Source organism: Canis lupus, chromosome 10 (genome assembly GCF_011100685.1).
Source record: "Canis lupus familiaris isolate Mischka breed German Shepherd chromosome 10, alternate assembly UU_Cfam_GSD_1.0, whole genome shotgun sequence".
In the NCBI taxonomy this organism is placed as follows: Eukaryota; Metazoa; Chordata; class Mammalia; order Carnivora; family Canidae; genus Canis; species Canis lupus.
Window position 1 is genome coordinate 48410667 of NC_049231.1, and position 16523 is coordinate 48427189.

The following is a 16523-nucleotide window of genomic DNA, read 5'->3' on the forward strand; positions in this document are numbered from 1 at the left end:
CACGCAGCCTCCTGCAAACTGCTTCGGCGCGTCCTCCTCGGCTCGGGCTCCCGGGAGGGGAGGCAGCCCAGCGCCGGGCGCTTCCGTTTGAGCCTTTGGGACGTGAAGGAAAGTCTTTCCAGGCTGCGGCGGCGCTTGGGCGCAGAGGAGGCATCGGCTCCGGAGCATCCAGGCAGCTTAGCCCTCTCGGTATCGGACGCGAGCTCCGCGGAGAGACCCGGAGGAACCGGAGTGAGACCAAGTCCAACTCCAGGGTCTCCGCGCCAGGCTCGAGAGCCTCCCATTGCCCCTTGCAGCCTCTCACGGCTGTTCCTCGTGACTGGGGCGAGTGTGTGCGATTGAGTGTGTGCGCCCACACGTGTCTATGAGGGTGCGTGGCTGGGTGTGACAGGTGTCGGGGAGCAAGACCGGGAAGCCTCAGCTTCCAGACTCACTCTCACGTCCTCGCCTGAACTGTGAGCGTGAAGCCTCTGTTCCTGGGCTTGACCCCGTCTGCAGAGCCAGCAGGGATGGAGGAGGGAGAATTGGATCCATTCCCCTCTCCCCGGGGTGGGGGTGGGGGTGGGGGTGGCGGGCTGGGGGGAACGCGGAAGAGGGGAGTGGGTCAGGGAATCTAGCCTCCAAGAGTTCCCTCGAGAAGTTTCCAGACACCAGGTTAGAGGCTTTTATGAGCAAGACACCGGAGGAAAGTTCGTCTTGCGCCTGCGGGAGAGCCCGGCCGGGGAGCCCAGCCCCCCGCCCCGTCTGAAGGGTTACCCCTTCTGCTCTCCAGGTGCGTGCCCAGGCAAAAAAGGAAAACCGGGTCCCCGGCGGGAGGCCGCGCGCTGCGGGCCATTGGCGGGTTTTTGCTGCCACCTCGCGGCGGCGGCGCGCAGCGGCCCAGTCCTCTGCGCCGCGGGCTCTGGATGTGCAGGTGGGGGCGGGGGGGGCTCACCCTGAGGTCCTTTCCCGCCCGCTTCGTTCTCCCCAGCACCTCTTACCCCAGAGTAGCCTCTTCCTACACTTAAAGGGGTCTTCCATGGACCAAACGTTTGCGTCTTGCGTCTGAAGGACTCTCTCCCTTGACCTGTGGGGGTTTGGGTTTACCTGTCTAGCTCCCACCTCTCTCTTAACGATTTGATCCCGGAGCTGTCCACCTGGATTTGCCATCCGTGTCTCCTGGTAAGGCTTGCTTTCTCTTTCAGATGCTTCTGGGTCTCTTACAGGGGAAATGTGGGGCTCTGCTTCCAATGCGGTTGTCTCTCTGGCGGGAAGCCATACCCACCTGGCACCCTCTCCTCCCCTCTACTCAGGTAGGAGGGAGCACTGGATGCTGAGCCGCTTTCCTGGGCTCTTCCTGTTGGCAGCTCAGCGAAACCTGGGCTAAACTGATGAGAAGGCACTGCCTCTCTCTGAGCAGTCTGGCCAGCTCGGGCTAATGTATTGAGTAGGATGGCAAAATCAGATGTGAAAGGAACCTTTGGAATCATTTCCTTTCCCATTTAAAGAGATCAGGAAACTAAGACTGAGAATGGCCCAGTTTCTGGCCTTAAGCACACAGCCAGCTAGGTGGCCCATAACTCTACAGAGTCCCAAACTACTTAAAGGAGGTGGGGCTCCAATGCCAGGAGATCTCAGAAAGGCGGGTGGTAGGGAGTGGGCAGGAGGAGCTTTTACCTTTTATTTTCTCTCTTTATTTTTAATTTATTTTTTAATTTTTTAGAGATTTTATTTATTTATTCATGAGAGACACAGAGAGAGAGACACACAGGCAGAGTTAGAAGCAGGCTCCATGCAAGGAGCCTGATGTGGGACTTGATCCCCGGGACTCCAGGACCATGCCCTGGGCCAAAGACAGGCGCTAAACCACTGAGCTACCCAGGGATCCCCTATTTTCTCTTTTTAAAAGATTTTATTTATTTATTCATGAGAGACACAGAGAGAGAGAGAGAGAGAGAGGCAGAGACACAGGCAGAGGGAGAAGCAGGCTCCACGCAGGGAGCCCGATGCAGGACTCGATTCCGGGACTCCAGGATCATGCCCTGAGCTGAAGGCAGACGCTTAACTGCTGAGCCACCCAGGCGTCCCTCCTTTTATTCTCTTAAGGATAGTTTGTTTGCCTTATTCTCCCTTATGCAGCATAAATACCGATCCCCCGTCTCTTCTCTACAAATCCAGAATTCTGAAAGCTTTGTTTCGGCTTGTTTGTTTGTTATATTTGCTGCCAAAACTATTTGGCAGCGAAACCTGAGCTAAACTGATGTGAATCTATTTATAGCCGTCACTTATCCCACTTGGCACAGATATCAGATGTTTCACTGGGGAAATATTAATGTGCTTGATTACAGGTACTGCTCTGTCCCCTCTAGGGTGGTGTTGCATAACACGTACAGTAGGTACCATTGTATGTGCCTTCCTGAGACCTCCAGAATTCTGAATTCCCAAACACATCATTTTGGGAAAATGAATGGGGTCCATGGGGTTGACTGTGTATATTCTAAGGATAAATAAGTTCATAGTGGGAGAGGAAGTTGGAAGAATTGGAATGTGAATCATGGAGGTGGATAAACCACAAAGGGTCAAGTCCACAGGAAGGCTGCAGACCAGAATCACAGGGCCAGCGCAGCAGAGCTGGTGACATCCTGGATGGCCCCAAGGGCCTGGAGTCTTGATTTCTACATGAGCTGGAGAAGGCAGATAAATCTTGGCTCCTGGCATTAGGGGTGAGAGGAGGCCACAGGGGCATCTGGGAAAATCTCTTCCTGCCATCCAGCTGGAGGACTGCCAGGGCCCAGGCCCCTGTCTCCAAACACCCTCCTTTCCCCTGGCACATCCAAGCCCTGTGTGGGTTTCTACTGGACATGTCATGGTTGTTTGGGCTGGCTGCCTCCCAAGGCAAGTTTGGCCCATCACAGACTGAGTGTGGTGTCTCATGACCCCTTGGCTGGGGCCAGCTCTCATCATTATCTTTTTTAAGGATTTATTTATTTATTTGAGGGGGGAGGGGCAGAGAGTGGGACAAGCAGACTCCCTGCTGAGCACGGAGCCTGACCTGGGGCTCTGTCCCACAACCCTCAGATCATGACCTGAGCCAAAATCAAGAGTTGGATGCTTACCTGACTGAGCCATCAGGCATCCCTCATCATCAGCATTATTATTTTTATATTTTATTTTTTCCCTCATCATTATTTTTTATTGAGGTATAACTGACAACATTATATTAGTTTCAGGTGTACAACATAATGATTCAATACTTACATATGTTGCGAAATGATCACAGTACCTCTAGTGAACATCCATCCCCATGCCTAGTTACAAATTGTTTTTTCTTGCCATGAGGACTTTCAGCTCTCATTTTTTAAACTTTTTTTTAAATTAATTAATTTATTTATTCATGATAGACATAAAGAGAGAGGCAGAGACACAGGAGGAGGGAGAAGCAGGCCCCATGCCGGGAGCCCGACGCAGGACTCGATCCCGGGACTCCAGAATCACGCCCTGGGCCAAAGGCAGGCGCTAAACCTCTGAGCCAACCAGGGATCCCCTCAGCTCTCAGTTTTACTTGTCATTCCCTCCCAGAGTGGGACTCTGCCCTTAGTGCCAGCCATCACCCTTTCTCCAAACCCAGGGAAACACTGGACTCCAGCCCCTGGGTCAATCTCATCCCTGGGTGTCCCGGGACACAGTTCATTTCTACCATAAAACCACAGGTACATGCCTCAAGCTTTAACTCTTTACGTGAGACACGGCGCCAAGAGAGGAAGAAAAGGAACCTGAGTTGACTGTTTATGAGGCAGCAGGCTGTGTCCTGGGTTCTTTCACTGTCTTATTTCCTTTAAGGGTCCCAGCATCCTGGCCATCAGCATTTTACAGTTGAAGATGTTGAGAGGCTGAGAGAACTGTTTGTAGAGCACTGGCTGGTCTTCTCCACTGTCTGAAGTCACTTTGCAGGGGGTGAGGAGTTCCATCACAGACACCCCTCTTGTCCTTCTTCAGAGCCTGATGGTGGTGGTGAGGGTGGCATCCCTGGTGAGGAAGTGTCTGGGGGGCCCTGAGTTCTAGGGGCAAAGGGGTTGCTCCCTGAAGGCCTAGCTGAAGGATAATCCTGTGGAGCTCCTTTCCCAGGAAAGAGACAAATAGAATGATGACACATCCCCGTGTCCCCAGGTAAGGCTGTTCCCTCTCTAACAGCCCGTATCTCCTCCTGTAGGTGTTCAGCATCTCTGCCTGGGGCCGAACTTGCCTCTCGGCCCTGGCACTCCGTGAGAACTCGGGCTGGGTTGTTTGCGATGTTTGCTTAAGATATAATACTAAAACTTGGGTGATGAGAGTCTGGAGCTGCCCTGTCCTGGAACATCTGGGTGCCTGAGTCACAGGAGAACAGCTCAGAGCCAGGGCGGGGTGGTAACCTGAGCCCTGCGTCATCCTGGTGGGTCCAGAAGCAGAGGTCACAGGCACTCAGCAGGTGACCCAAAGGGAGCGGGGTGGGGGGGTGGGTGGGGGTGGGGTGGGGGGGTGTTTAAATAGCAGCAGGGGGGACTCACTCAGTCTGTGGAGTTACACCTGGTGCAGAAAGTACTAGACAAACACAATGTCCTCACTGAGCTACCTTGGCCACCAAGGAGCCACCGTCACATTCTCCCTGGCCTTAGAGGGATTTGGGTATGTGGCTTAGTTCCCTAATTAGACTGGGGGCAGGGGTGTATCAAATGCCCCTTTGGATTACCCATGGCACCTAACACAAAGCCTGGCATGCATTTGTTGAACTGATGAGTGAGTGAGTGAGTGAATGAGTGAGTAATAAGCACCAGCTCAGGGTCATGGACTGAGAACCCAGGCATTACCTGTGGGCCACAGAATTTGCCTAGAGAAACCAATAGGTGTCCCAGGTAGGCCATGCTGAACCTGGAGATAGCCCCCAAAAGAGTGGGGGTGAGGATTGCCCAGGCAAGGCAAGATAACCTGGAACCAATAGGAGGATTCTGTGGGGCCCGCAACCAGGCAGCTTCCAGGAGGAAGTGCTGACAGACCAGGCAGGACAAGAGAGAGCCAGGCGGGCGCCCCTGGACAAGCAGTGAAACAAGACTGCGGCAGGGGGAGCAGGGAAGGAGAGTGGTCTGGAGGTGATTTGCACCCAAGTACTCCGCCCACGTGTGTTCTTCTATACCCAGCACAACAATGGTTTTCTCTCCTTTCCCTTTCTTTTTTTTTTTTTTTTTCCTTTCCCTTTCTGCTGTTTCTCTTCTCCAACCATCTCTCTCCTCCTTACAATACGGACACGGCCTCGTCCCTGGCTGCTTCTCCAGCACCCCTTCCCCTGGTGCCTCCCCCCATTTTGTCTGCCACGTGCCCCAGGCTCTGTCTACAGGCTCTGTCTACGTGTTCTCCTATTACAGATGATAAAGCAGAGGCAGAGATGGGAAGGAGCTTGCCTAAGACTGAAGCCCAAGGCAAAGTCAACGTCAAGGCAGGCATTCCCCTGCTAAGGAAAGGGCGCCCGGTAAACATGGGAGCCCAGGGAAGAAGGCCCTGCCTCTGGTACCAGAGCCTCCCAGCTGTGGCTGCATCTTTCCCACACCTCTGGGGCAGCTTTCCCAAACTGTCCTGACCATTAGGAGCACCTGAGGCTCTTGTCAAACAGTCACAAATCTGAGTCCTTACTGCATCAGGATCTCCCGGCATTCCGGGTGATTCTTACAAACAAGCAAGATGGGAAAACCCAGCTCCAGGACCTAGGCGCTCAGAGTGCGTGTGTGTGTGTGTGTGTGTGTGTGTGTGGTCTGCATAGCACTGATGTCACCTGGGGACTTCTGAGGAATGCGGTCCTAGATTCAAACCCAACACACATTTAATGAGACCCTCAGGTGATTTCCACCCAAGGCGGCATCCCTGGGTTTGCAGTTACTCAAGGAGGTGACATTGTGCAGGTGGAAAATTCGGGCCTTGTGATCTTAGTCATGTGTCTGCACCATAAGCTCTTGCCTTCCTCCTCTGTATAGGGGTGGTGACAGTATCTGCCAGAGGTTGTGCTGATCCTGTAGGATGCTGAGTTGGAAGCGCCTCAAGGTTTAGAGTTGTTGTCTGGCCCGAGCCCTCCTGTTGCTCCTTTCACTCTGGCCGCTCTAGGACTCCCCATGCCGTCAGCCCTCTGGCAGGTGCTGGCCTCCCACCCTGCCCCAGTGCCCAGGCCCACCGCGCTAAGGGGAGGAGGTGGGTGGCATCATGTGGGTCGTCACCTGGGCCACTCTCACGCCCCCCCACCCCGCCGCCACGGAAACTGGATGCTCCCACCACCTCCTGGACACGCACACCGCAGCAGGATGGGGAAAACAATCACAGACAGAGCCCTGTTCCCAGAGGGACAGACCCACTGCCAAGGCCGAAGCCCAGAGCAACGGGGCTAGCCCCAGAAACCACCCCCATGGAAGCTGGTTTGCGAATCGGGCAGGACTTCAGATGTGCTTAGGGCTCCAGGAGGCCTGGACCGGACCAGCTACTGAAGCATCACAGGGTGAGCCCACGTGTGTGTTGTGCCACCAGCCGAGGTGTTCCCCCATCAGTGGGACTGCCTTCTGGAAGGAGAACGAGGCTGCTGTAGATCACCCCAGATCCCACGGCATTTCTTGGCTCCAGACAGTTTCTCCTCTACTAGGATTTGTCCCATAGAACTGCGGGGGGAAGGGGGGTGGGTCTCTGGAGCCCCTTGGTGGGCCCCAGTCCGGCTATTCATGATAACTGTGTGGCCTACATTTTCCTTTCCCACACCTTCAGTTTTATCATCTGTTATTTGTTCCCATAAATGTCCCCCTGTGTGTCCAGTCACATGTTCCAGTTATTTTTTTTTTAATCTCAGAAGACAGGATCGTCATATTTACAGGACATCGTTGAGGTTTATTTTATTGAAGGCAGAAGTTGAGCATAGTTATCAGACCCTGCTTTCCTTTTTTTTTTTTTTAGATTTTATTTATTTATTCGTGAGAGACCCAGAGAGAGAGGCAAAGACATAGGAAGAGGGAGAAGCAGGCTCCCCGAAGGGAGCCCTATAAGGAACTCGATCCCAGGATTCCTGAGCCCAAGGCAGGCGTGCAACCGCTGAGCCATCCAGGTGTCTCCCTGCACCTGTCTTTCTTGAGAGACCTGCCCAGTGCCCCTCATCCTGGGGCCTGAGCTCCGGGTGACAGGCCCCTGCAGGCGGGAGAGCCAGCACCCCGGGTCCCCCTGTCCCGTCTGCCTCCCCAGCGCATCTGCCCCCCTCCTGGCTCTGTGGCATCTGCGGGCACCTCCTGCTTTGTTTCCCATCCTGAAGACGAGCAGCTGCCGCACTAAAATGCCACCAGCAGGGGGTGGGGGCCGGGCTCACACTCCTCCTGTCGTGTAGCTTAGGAGTCTGGGGGGGGGGGGGGGGGGTTTACAGGAGCCAAATGAGCTAAGCCAGTGTTGAGCATTATTCCAGGAATTTTAAACACTCGTTAAAGGCTTTGCCGTGTCTCACTTCAGTACACATCATGCTCCAGTTACTGCTCGTGACTGCGGGGCATCAGCCTGGGCAGCACTTATCAATATTTTAGCACGAGAGAGGCAAATGATGTTGAAACATTGAACTATATTTCCATCTGTTCAAACTGAAATGGGACAAGCACAGCTCAGGAAATGGAATACCTCCTCCCCAGCTGCCTCAGAAGCAGCGATACTCACTGGCCTGGCCTCTGCCCCTGCCTCAGTTTCACTTTTACCTCTCTTATTATTCGGTCCCCAATATTCATACCTCGTGGGCAAACTCTAAGGAGCTTGGTATTGACTAAGTGTTGGGATCGTTGGTAGAGCAAGGGTGGCGTCACTTCAAAGGATCCAAGAGGGATACCCGTCTTGTTAAAATGTGCTTTGCCCATTGATGGACAGAGCAAACAAGGTCAAATGTAAGCTGTCTCTTTTGGTGTCAGAGGACATCATCTCCATCCCCTGCACTGATGTGGCTCTGTACCTGCACTGTCCCTCCTGCAGCAAGACTCAGGGTGGTGGTTAGACACGAAGGGAATGCAGGTGTATAACTGCTGCATAAATACTTTTATTGTGCTCCCACTGCCCCTGGAATAAAACAGAATTTATTGGCAGGGGAAAACCTTGAGAACTATTAGTGTTTTATCAAATACTAAAGGATTCCCAAAGGATCTGATAAGTTACTAGGGTGTGGAAAGCAGAACTGGTTGTCATGGGCCTTGAGACCGGTCGTCTCAGATTTAGTGGCTCCCATGAGAGCCCGTGGGGAATCTCGACCAGCTGGGCCCCAAGAGGTCTGAGATAGACAGGATTCAGGAAGTATGGAACCTTTGACCTTTTCGTCCCCAGCCCCAAGTAGATGAGAGTTTACTTCCTCCCCATTTCCCCTCACACTGTGTTTTTGCAACTTCATTTGAGACTGTTCTGTTTAATTTGATTTGTCTACAGAGAACAAGGGTTGGGGTTAGGAAGAGCATGGAGTGAGAATAGAACCCCACACCCCCAGGACTCACTCTGTTGAGGTGAGTTGTGTGAGCTGGTCTCAAACCTCAGGGCACCTACCAAAGAATAACTTCAGATCTTCTTCATGCTGTCAGCCAGGGCCATCGGTGAAGGGAAAGTATCTAATCTGAGCCAAATATCCAAGTGCTAAATGGCATCACAAAGTCATCTCAGCAATCTGATATCCAATGAATCACAGGCCAAGGCCATTGCTGACACTCTTGGAGAAGAAAGTTTTTTGAAGGTATTTGTGCCTGTGTGAGGCCTGGGGGGAGACAGCAGAGTAAAGTGCCTGGCCTTGCAGGAATCTTGGAGGCTGCCCGAGTGATATAAAAACTGGGCCCTATGTCTATTTGTAAATAGAAAGACGTAATGCGTTTACTTCTATCAAAGAAGAGTGATTTTTAACTTCACTATCTGTAAGACTCAGAATTAATGTCAAATGTGGGAAAGACACAGCCTCTTACCTCTCCCTCCCTTGACCATAGAAGATGGGGCTAGTATGGAGGAGAGAAAAGAGGGAATTTTTATTTTTATTTTTATTTATTTATTTTTTTAAGAGGGAATTTTAAAAAAATTTTATTTATTCATGAGACACACACGCACACACACACACACAGAGGCAGAGACACAGGCAGAAGGAGAAACAGGCCTCATGCAGGGAGCCCAATGTGGGACTCGATCCCGGGACTCCAGGATCACACCCTGAGCTGAAGGCAGATGCTTAACCACTGAGCCACCCAGGCATCCCCAAAGAGGGCATTTTTGAAGATTTGTGAAGCAAGCAGAGTCATAGTGAACCTTGGTCCTGGAGGGGCCCACTCCAGCATCCTCATATGCATGGTCCTACTGAGGATCTAGGCAAGACTCGAAGAAGGACTGATGAAAGACAGAAGACAGAAGGAATTAGTGCACTGGCTGTGGATGACAATGTGAGCCTGAGACTCAAGACTAAAGCCAAAACCACATCCTTTAAAAAAAGCACTTGCAGATATTAGGCAGAGGGCAGAAAGGCAAGGCCAGGGGAAGACCCCTCTTGAGGGAGCACTTACTTTGCACTCGGCACTGTCCAAGGTACTTTTTATCAATGATTTCTCTCCAAGACTCTGAGATAAATATATTTTTAAAAGATTTTATTTATTTATTTATTTTATATATATAGAGAGACAGAGACAGAGATAGCAAGAATGAGCCTGAGCAGGGAGGAGAGGGAGAAGTAGGTTCTCCGCTGAGCAGGGAACCCAGTGTGGGCCTTGATCCCAGAACCCTGGGACCATGACTTGAGGTGAAGGCAGACCCTTGACCAACTGAGCCACCCAGGCATCCCTAAGATAAATATTATTAAACTTATCCAACTAATGAAAAAAAAAATGAAGGTTAGAGAGGCTAAGTGACATACCAGATGACACATGCAAGGTCCCTGAGATTGTAAGAGCCACATTCAAAATCGGAACCTGGATTTGTATGCTTCCAAAGCTCATGTTCCTTTTATAGCACATGTTGCATATAGCTTCAAAGTCAAGAGCTAGGGATAGAGAAGATAGAAGGCAGGACGGGGCTTCCTGGAAGCCAGAAGGAAGGGAGCATCATGGTGAAGGAAAATTGTGCCTGCAACGTTACTGAGATGTGGCTGGTCGACAGCCCTGTGAACCTGGAATTGCAGAAGAAATGGGAAGAAACCAGGAGGATTCCAAAGAAGGTGAGGACAGCTGCAGAGTGAGTACAGGTTAGCCAGAAATTAGAGCTGCAAGCTCAGAGGCCAAACCAAAAGACCACCGCAGAGAACCCAGATGGGTGACTGGTGGGCTGCCAGCATGCCTGGGGCTCAGCCTGAGTCTGTGTGGGCAGCACTGACGGGATGAGAACACACGGTAAGGGTTGCAGGAAGCAACTTCCTCACTTCATGAGACAGGCTAATGCTGTTAGGATGCCAAGCTCTTTAGAATCGGGAGAGTGAACAAACACGAAGGTTCTTTTTTTTTTTTTTTAATAAAGATTTTATTTTTTTTTAAAGTAATCTCTACAAGCAACATGGGGCTTGAACTCACACCCCCGAGATCAAGAGTTACATGTTCTACTGACTGAGCCAGTCAGGTGCCCTCCACACAAAGATTCTTTAAACTGTGACTGTGCAGAGCCTTGTGCTGGTACAGGCTCTGCACAGAGCACATTTTGCATGTTGTGCCCATTGTGTGCATATCCCACACCTAAAGGGATCCCAGGTCAGAAGGTAATGAGGGATACCAGGGTCCCTCCAGCAACCCAATCTGCAGAAAGGACAGAGAAAGTGAAAACAGGAGTTTGGAGACAGGGTTGGTGGGTTCTTTTGACTCAGAGTAGAGAGTCATGTGCTCTTACCAGAAACCAGTACTCCCAGTGCAGATGCTTGTGGAAATGAACTTGAAAAGGGTCTTTTTTTTTTTTTAAGATTTTATTTATTTATTCATGAGAGACACAAAGAGAGAGGCAGAGACACAGGCAGAGGGAGAAGCAGGCTCCACGCAGGGAGCCCGTTGCGGGACTAGATCCTGGATCCCAGGATCATGACCTGAGCCAAAGGCAGACACTCAACTGCTGAGCCACCCAGGCGTCCCTGAAAAGGGTCTTGACTGTGAGTCTGGGCCTCTGGGAACCCGAGGAGAGCTGCCTGGAGAGCCTCACAGACACTGAAGAGTGAGCTATTCAGATATCAGAAGGTTGCTCAGGATTGAAGGCATCAGGAGAATCAAGGACACATGGCCGTCCTTTAGCAGGTAGGACTGGCCCACTCTTCAGTTCTATTACTAACATCATCAGGCTGTTTGCTCTGCAGGTACAGTGTCACGTGGCCTAGGACTTGTGACAGTATTTCAGATCTCAGAAATACACCCTGGCTCCAAATGTGAAAGGAAGACTGCAAAATCACAACAAATTCGTATTTTATTACGATCCCCAAAGTCCATTAACATTCATAAAAGATTTGAGACTGAACTTTAAACTGGAATCTCACACTTCCCAAGGTTTTCCAAGTATGCCCAGTGATGGAGACATCCAAACTAATCATAAATGAAATGTGTAAACATTCTGTAGACAAAATATTTTTAAGCAGGAGATGATGTGAGATTGGTAACAATATGGGTGCATTATCATTATGTTTGCTATGCAGCTTCAAATCAGCCTGGAGGAGATTCAGCTTATGTCAATGAATCTACAGTGTTTATTGAGCATCTACTATGCAGCAGGCACTGTTCTGGGAACTTGGGCTGTATCAGTCCAGGATTGGTGTCCTCATGTGAAGGGAGATGACCCCCTAAAATAAATATATTAATTAATAAACATACAGTGTGTTTGAAGGTACCAGGGCTATAGGAACAATAAAAGGTAGAACAAGGGAAGAGAACCAGGAAGAATGTGGTAGGGGCAAAGACATGGCAAAAAGTAGGGTTGTCAGCTTAGTCGAGAGAGAGAGAGAGAGAGAGAGAGAAAGAGAGAGAGAGAGAGAGAGTGAGATGTGGGCTGACTCATAGGAGGTGAGTCAAGTAAGTATCTGGAAGCAATGTGTGCTATGAAGAGAGAAGAGCTAAGATTGAGGCCCAGGGGCATGTCTGCTGTGTCTGAGGGACAGCAAGGAGGCCAGTGTGATTTGAGTGGGGAGCATTTGGAGACTTGGTCACAGAAGTGATGCTGGGTGTGGTACTGGTCCTGCCAGGCCATACAGCTGTTGTAGAGAACTGGCTTGTCCGTGAGGGCTTATCCTTAGGAAGGTTCCGAGAAATGGAAGGTGGGAGGTGCCATTCACTGAAACTGGGAAGGCTAAAGGCAAAGGCGAGGCATGTTTGGGGAAGGGATGGGGGTGATCAGCAGTTCAGTTTAGACGTGTTGAGTCCAAGTGTCTATGAACCTTCCAGGTAAAGAGGTTGAGTGGGCAGTAGGATATACAAGTAGGCATTCAAGACTGGTCTGGGTGGGTTGGAGTTGACATATTCTATATAAATGTTTAAGGCCATGGAGTGGGATGATGACCTCACCAAGGGAGAGAGTAGATGGAGAAAAGGAAAGGAACAAGAAGCCCTGCCCTAAGCACTCCAGTTATTACGGGTCGGCGAAGAGGAAGAACCAGCCAAAGGGGCCAAGAAGGAGCGAACAGGGAGACAGGAAGAAAACCAACAGGGGGCTGTCTTGGAAATCAAAGAAGCGTAGCCAGGAAGGAGGCTGACGGGGTGAATGTCAGGTAACACGCGTGCAGCTTCCGCAGAGGTTGGCACATGGTAAGAACTCAGCAAATGATAGATGACTGATTACTGTATGAGCAGCAGTTGGTGAGCACTGACGATTAGGACGTGAAAGGCCAGCTAGAGAAATGAGCCCTTGGTTAATCGGATCATCATTGAGAAGAACCTACAGTCCATGAGACTCTGATGGAGAGGAATCCTTGATAAATCCCTGCCAGGTCAAAGCAATTCTGAGCAAAGGGCCCCGGGTTTAGGGACGAGTCCCTTTCATGAGCTCCAGCCCCCTGCCGCTCCCCACCGTGGGGAAGAGGACACAATCCTGCTCATGCGTGGGCTTTTAAAAAAGATTTTATTTATTTATTCATGAGAGAGAGAGAGAGAGAGACACAGGCAGAGGGAGAAGCAGGCTCCATGCAGGGAGCCCGATGAGGGACTCGATCCTGGGGCTCCAGGATTACGCCCCGGGGCTAAGGCAGGCACTAAACCACTGAGTCACCCAGGCGTCCCACAAAATGACTCTTTGGACTCCTTTTGAGCTTCACCTCTGACCTGGGGATCGGGTGCCCTGGCAAGCCCGCCACAGAGATGCGAACAAGACAGACCTGCGCATCCTCGGATGTGACATCTCGCAAGCTGCCTGCTCCTGGTGGCCTGTCCCTGGGAGGACACAGCCCCTGCTGGCTTCTCTAAACACTCATCAGCTGGGGCAGTGACTCATGTCTGGGGCAGTGACTCAGCCACAGACAGGACGGGCAGCCCGGTGTGGACATGGAGGGGCTGGAGGAGGAATTCAGGGCTAAGGTTCTGGGAGGGGGGGCGGGTGGAGAGAGTCGCTGCAGACTCACTGACTCCCCACGGAGGCCCTCCTGGGAGCTGGGCTGCTGGGTGGTTGCACACTGGGCTCGGGGGTCGGGGCTCCCGGGGCCACTTGGGGGACCCAGATAATTGGATACATCCTCAGTTTGCTGACTGTTCCGTGAAGCTGCGGACTGTCCGGTCCCCAACTCCTCGGCTGCGTGGGAGGCCCATGAACCTGGCCTGGGAAGCCTCTCACTGCCCCCCCGCCCCCGCCCCGTGCCCCCCAGCCATTCTCCACCTGGTAGCGCAGGAGCCCAGCAGGGGCAGCGATTTGCCTTCGCCTCTCCTCCCTGAGGTGACCCGTTTGCTTCGGAGCCCTGTGTTTTTACCAGAGACAATCCGCGGAGGCATCTTGGCAGGTAGGCCGCAGTATTTTTGACATGCCTTGGAGGCGATTCTGAGGTGTGGTTTCCTTTGGGACCCTCAGGTATACACACACCTTCCTGCCCACGACTGCTGACTGGTGCTTGGTCTGCAGGCCAGATGGCCCCAGGAGGCAGCGGAGGGCTGGTGGAGAAGAGCGCCAGGAGGGCCCCGTGCCCAGAAAGCCTCCCTTGCCAATCCCGCCTCAGACCTCACCGTGGAGCGTCATCCAAGTCTTTGGCTACGCATCGTCCTCTCAGAAAATTCCTAAAAATGTGGCACTCAAGAGTGTTCATCTCGGGGATCCCCGGGTGGCTCAGCGGTTTAGCCCCTGCCTTCAGCCTAGGGCATGGCCCTGGAGACCCGGGATCGAGTCCCACGTAGGGCTCCCTGCAGGGAGCCTGCTTCTCCCTCTGCCTGTGTCTCTGCCTCTCTCTCTCTCTCTGTGTGTGTCTTTCATGAATAAATAAATAAAATCTTTAAAAATATAAAATCTTAAGAGTGTTCATCTCTCTTTCCAAAGGTTGGAGGCTGCCGAGAGCCAGCATTGTCGTCTCCTGCAGCCCAGGACCGTCCGTCTGTGTCACGGGCTGCGCCCCTGTACCTGCTGTATCCGGGGATCCGTGTCCTCTCCTTCCACCCGCAGCTCTGAAGCAGGCCTTAAGAGAGCGAGGGTGACATTTCCTCCTCCTCTGTGCCATCCTCCTGCCGTCTCCCCTCCCCACTCCGGAATTAAGGCCAAAGGCACAGGGAGCCAGACTGTCTGCCCCTGGCCCACACTGTTGCCAGGAAGTGTTGAAACGGCCCTGCTGCCCTGCCCCTCGCGCCAGGCACCAGGATGAAAGTAAACCCCAGAATGGCAGTTTGGGATTATCTAGTGCCCTGGGCCAGATAGGCTCCCCGCGAGGATTAGTGGCTTCCTGGGACAAAGCCGCAGACACTCCTTCAGACAAAACCTCCTCTTCTGGGAATCGCCTGCCTCCTTTCTTCACCAAGGTCACTGCACGGAGGGCTACGACTCTGCAGAGGACAGCTTATCTTGGAACACCCCTGGTGATGGGGAACTCACCACCTTTCAAGGTTCTAGATACTTCTTCCTTGTACTGATTCAGAAGAGCCTCCCTGTGGGGCACCTGGGTGGCTCAGGGTGGCTTAGTCGGTTACGCAACCAACTCTAGGTTTCTGTGCAGGTCATGATCTGGGGGTTGTGAGATCGAGCCTCATATGGGGCTCTGTGCTTGGTGAGGAGTCGGCTTGAGATTCTCTGCCTCTCCTTCTGTCCCTCCACTCGCTTGCACTTTCTCTGTCTCTATTTCTGTTTTTCTTTTTCTAAATAAATAGATAAATAGAAAGAAGAGCCTCCCTGCTCTTCCCTGGGTTATGTTGCAAAGCCTGCTGCTCCTACTACCGAGGAACCGGAAGCCCCACCGTCATAGGAAATCTGCACCTCCCCCAGTCCACAAGATATGTCTTTGGACACTGGAGACTTTTTCCTAATGGGAGGGTACTTTGGGGTTGGTGTCCCTTCTGCAGCTTGCCTCCACTGCCCCTCAGGCACCTGTCAACAACATGTTCCAGGAGCAATCACTGCAGCCAGGTTGATATTGGCCCAGGTCCGTAGGGCTCAGTACTGAGTGGGGCTGCTGGCTATTTCCTCGCAGCCCCTGGCACACCAAGTGCTTGTCCTGAAACCCTTGCTGGGTTCCCCTAAGCCCCACTAGTATCTCTTTTCCCATCAGCACAAGGCCTGGATCCCAGCCACCATGCTAGCCACTGGGGTGTGGTGGACAGACAGGTGTTCATGGCAAAGGGTTAGTAGGCTGTGTCTTTGGAAACAGAATGTACAGCCCATTCACTAAGGCTTTCCGAACCCTAATCTTCCAGTGCGGGTGTGTGTTTAATATTGCCGTAAAATATACATAAGATTTACCATTTTGATCATTTTTTAAAGATGTATTTATTTATTTGAGAGAGAGAGAGAGAGAGAGTGTGTGTGTGTGTGTGTGTGTGTGTGCAAGCAGGGGGAAGGGCAGAGGGAGAGGGAAAGAGAATCCTCAAGCAGACTCCCTGCAAAGCCCCATGTTGGGGTTCGATCTCAGGACCCTGGGATCATGATCTGAGCTGAAATCAAGGGTCTGCTGCTTAACTGACCAAGCCACCAGGTGCCCCCTGCCCCCTGCCATTTTAATCATTTTTAGGAGTACAGTTCAGTAACATTAAGTACATTTGCAGTGTTGGGCAACCATCACCACCATCCATCTCCAGAACTTCCTCATGCCCCCCAAGTGAATCTCTGTGAATCCAATCAACAATAACTCCCCATTCCTCCCTCCCTCAATCCCCTGGCAACCACCATCCTACTCTGTGGCTCTGTGAGTTTGAGGACTGTAGGTATCCCATGTACGTGGAATCACACCGTATTTGTTCTTTGAGTCTGTCTTATTTCACTGAACATAATGTGTTCACGTTGTAACATGTATCAGAATTTCATTCCTTTTTAAGGCTGAATTATATTCCATTATATGCATATACCACATTTTGTTTATCCACTCATTCATCGATGAACACTTGGGTCATTTCCACCTTTTGGCTCTTGTGGACAATGCTGCTATG

At 51.7% G+C, this 16523-nt stretch overlaps 1 protein-coding gene across 1 annotated transcript in view; it reads left to right on the top strand.

Annotated features, from left to right (window-relative positions):
* SIX3 (SIX homeobox 3) overlaps positions 1 to 15929 on the top strand; it is a 36635-nt gene extending 20706 nt beyond the window's left edge. Inside the window, exon 4 of the mRNA XM_038551193.1 lies at positions 14434 to 15929. Coding sequence (XP_038407121.1) covers positions 14434 to 14562 — 129 coding nt within the window. The 3' untranslated portion in view covers positions 14563 to 15929. The remainder of the gene's footprint in view (positions 1 to 14433) is intronic.
* The last annotated feature ends 594 nt before the right edge of the window (positions 15930 to 16523 follow it).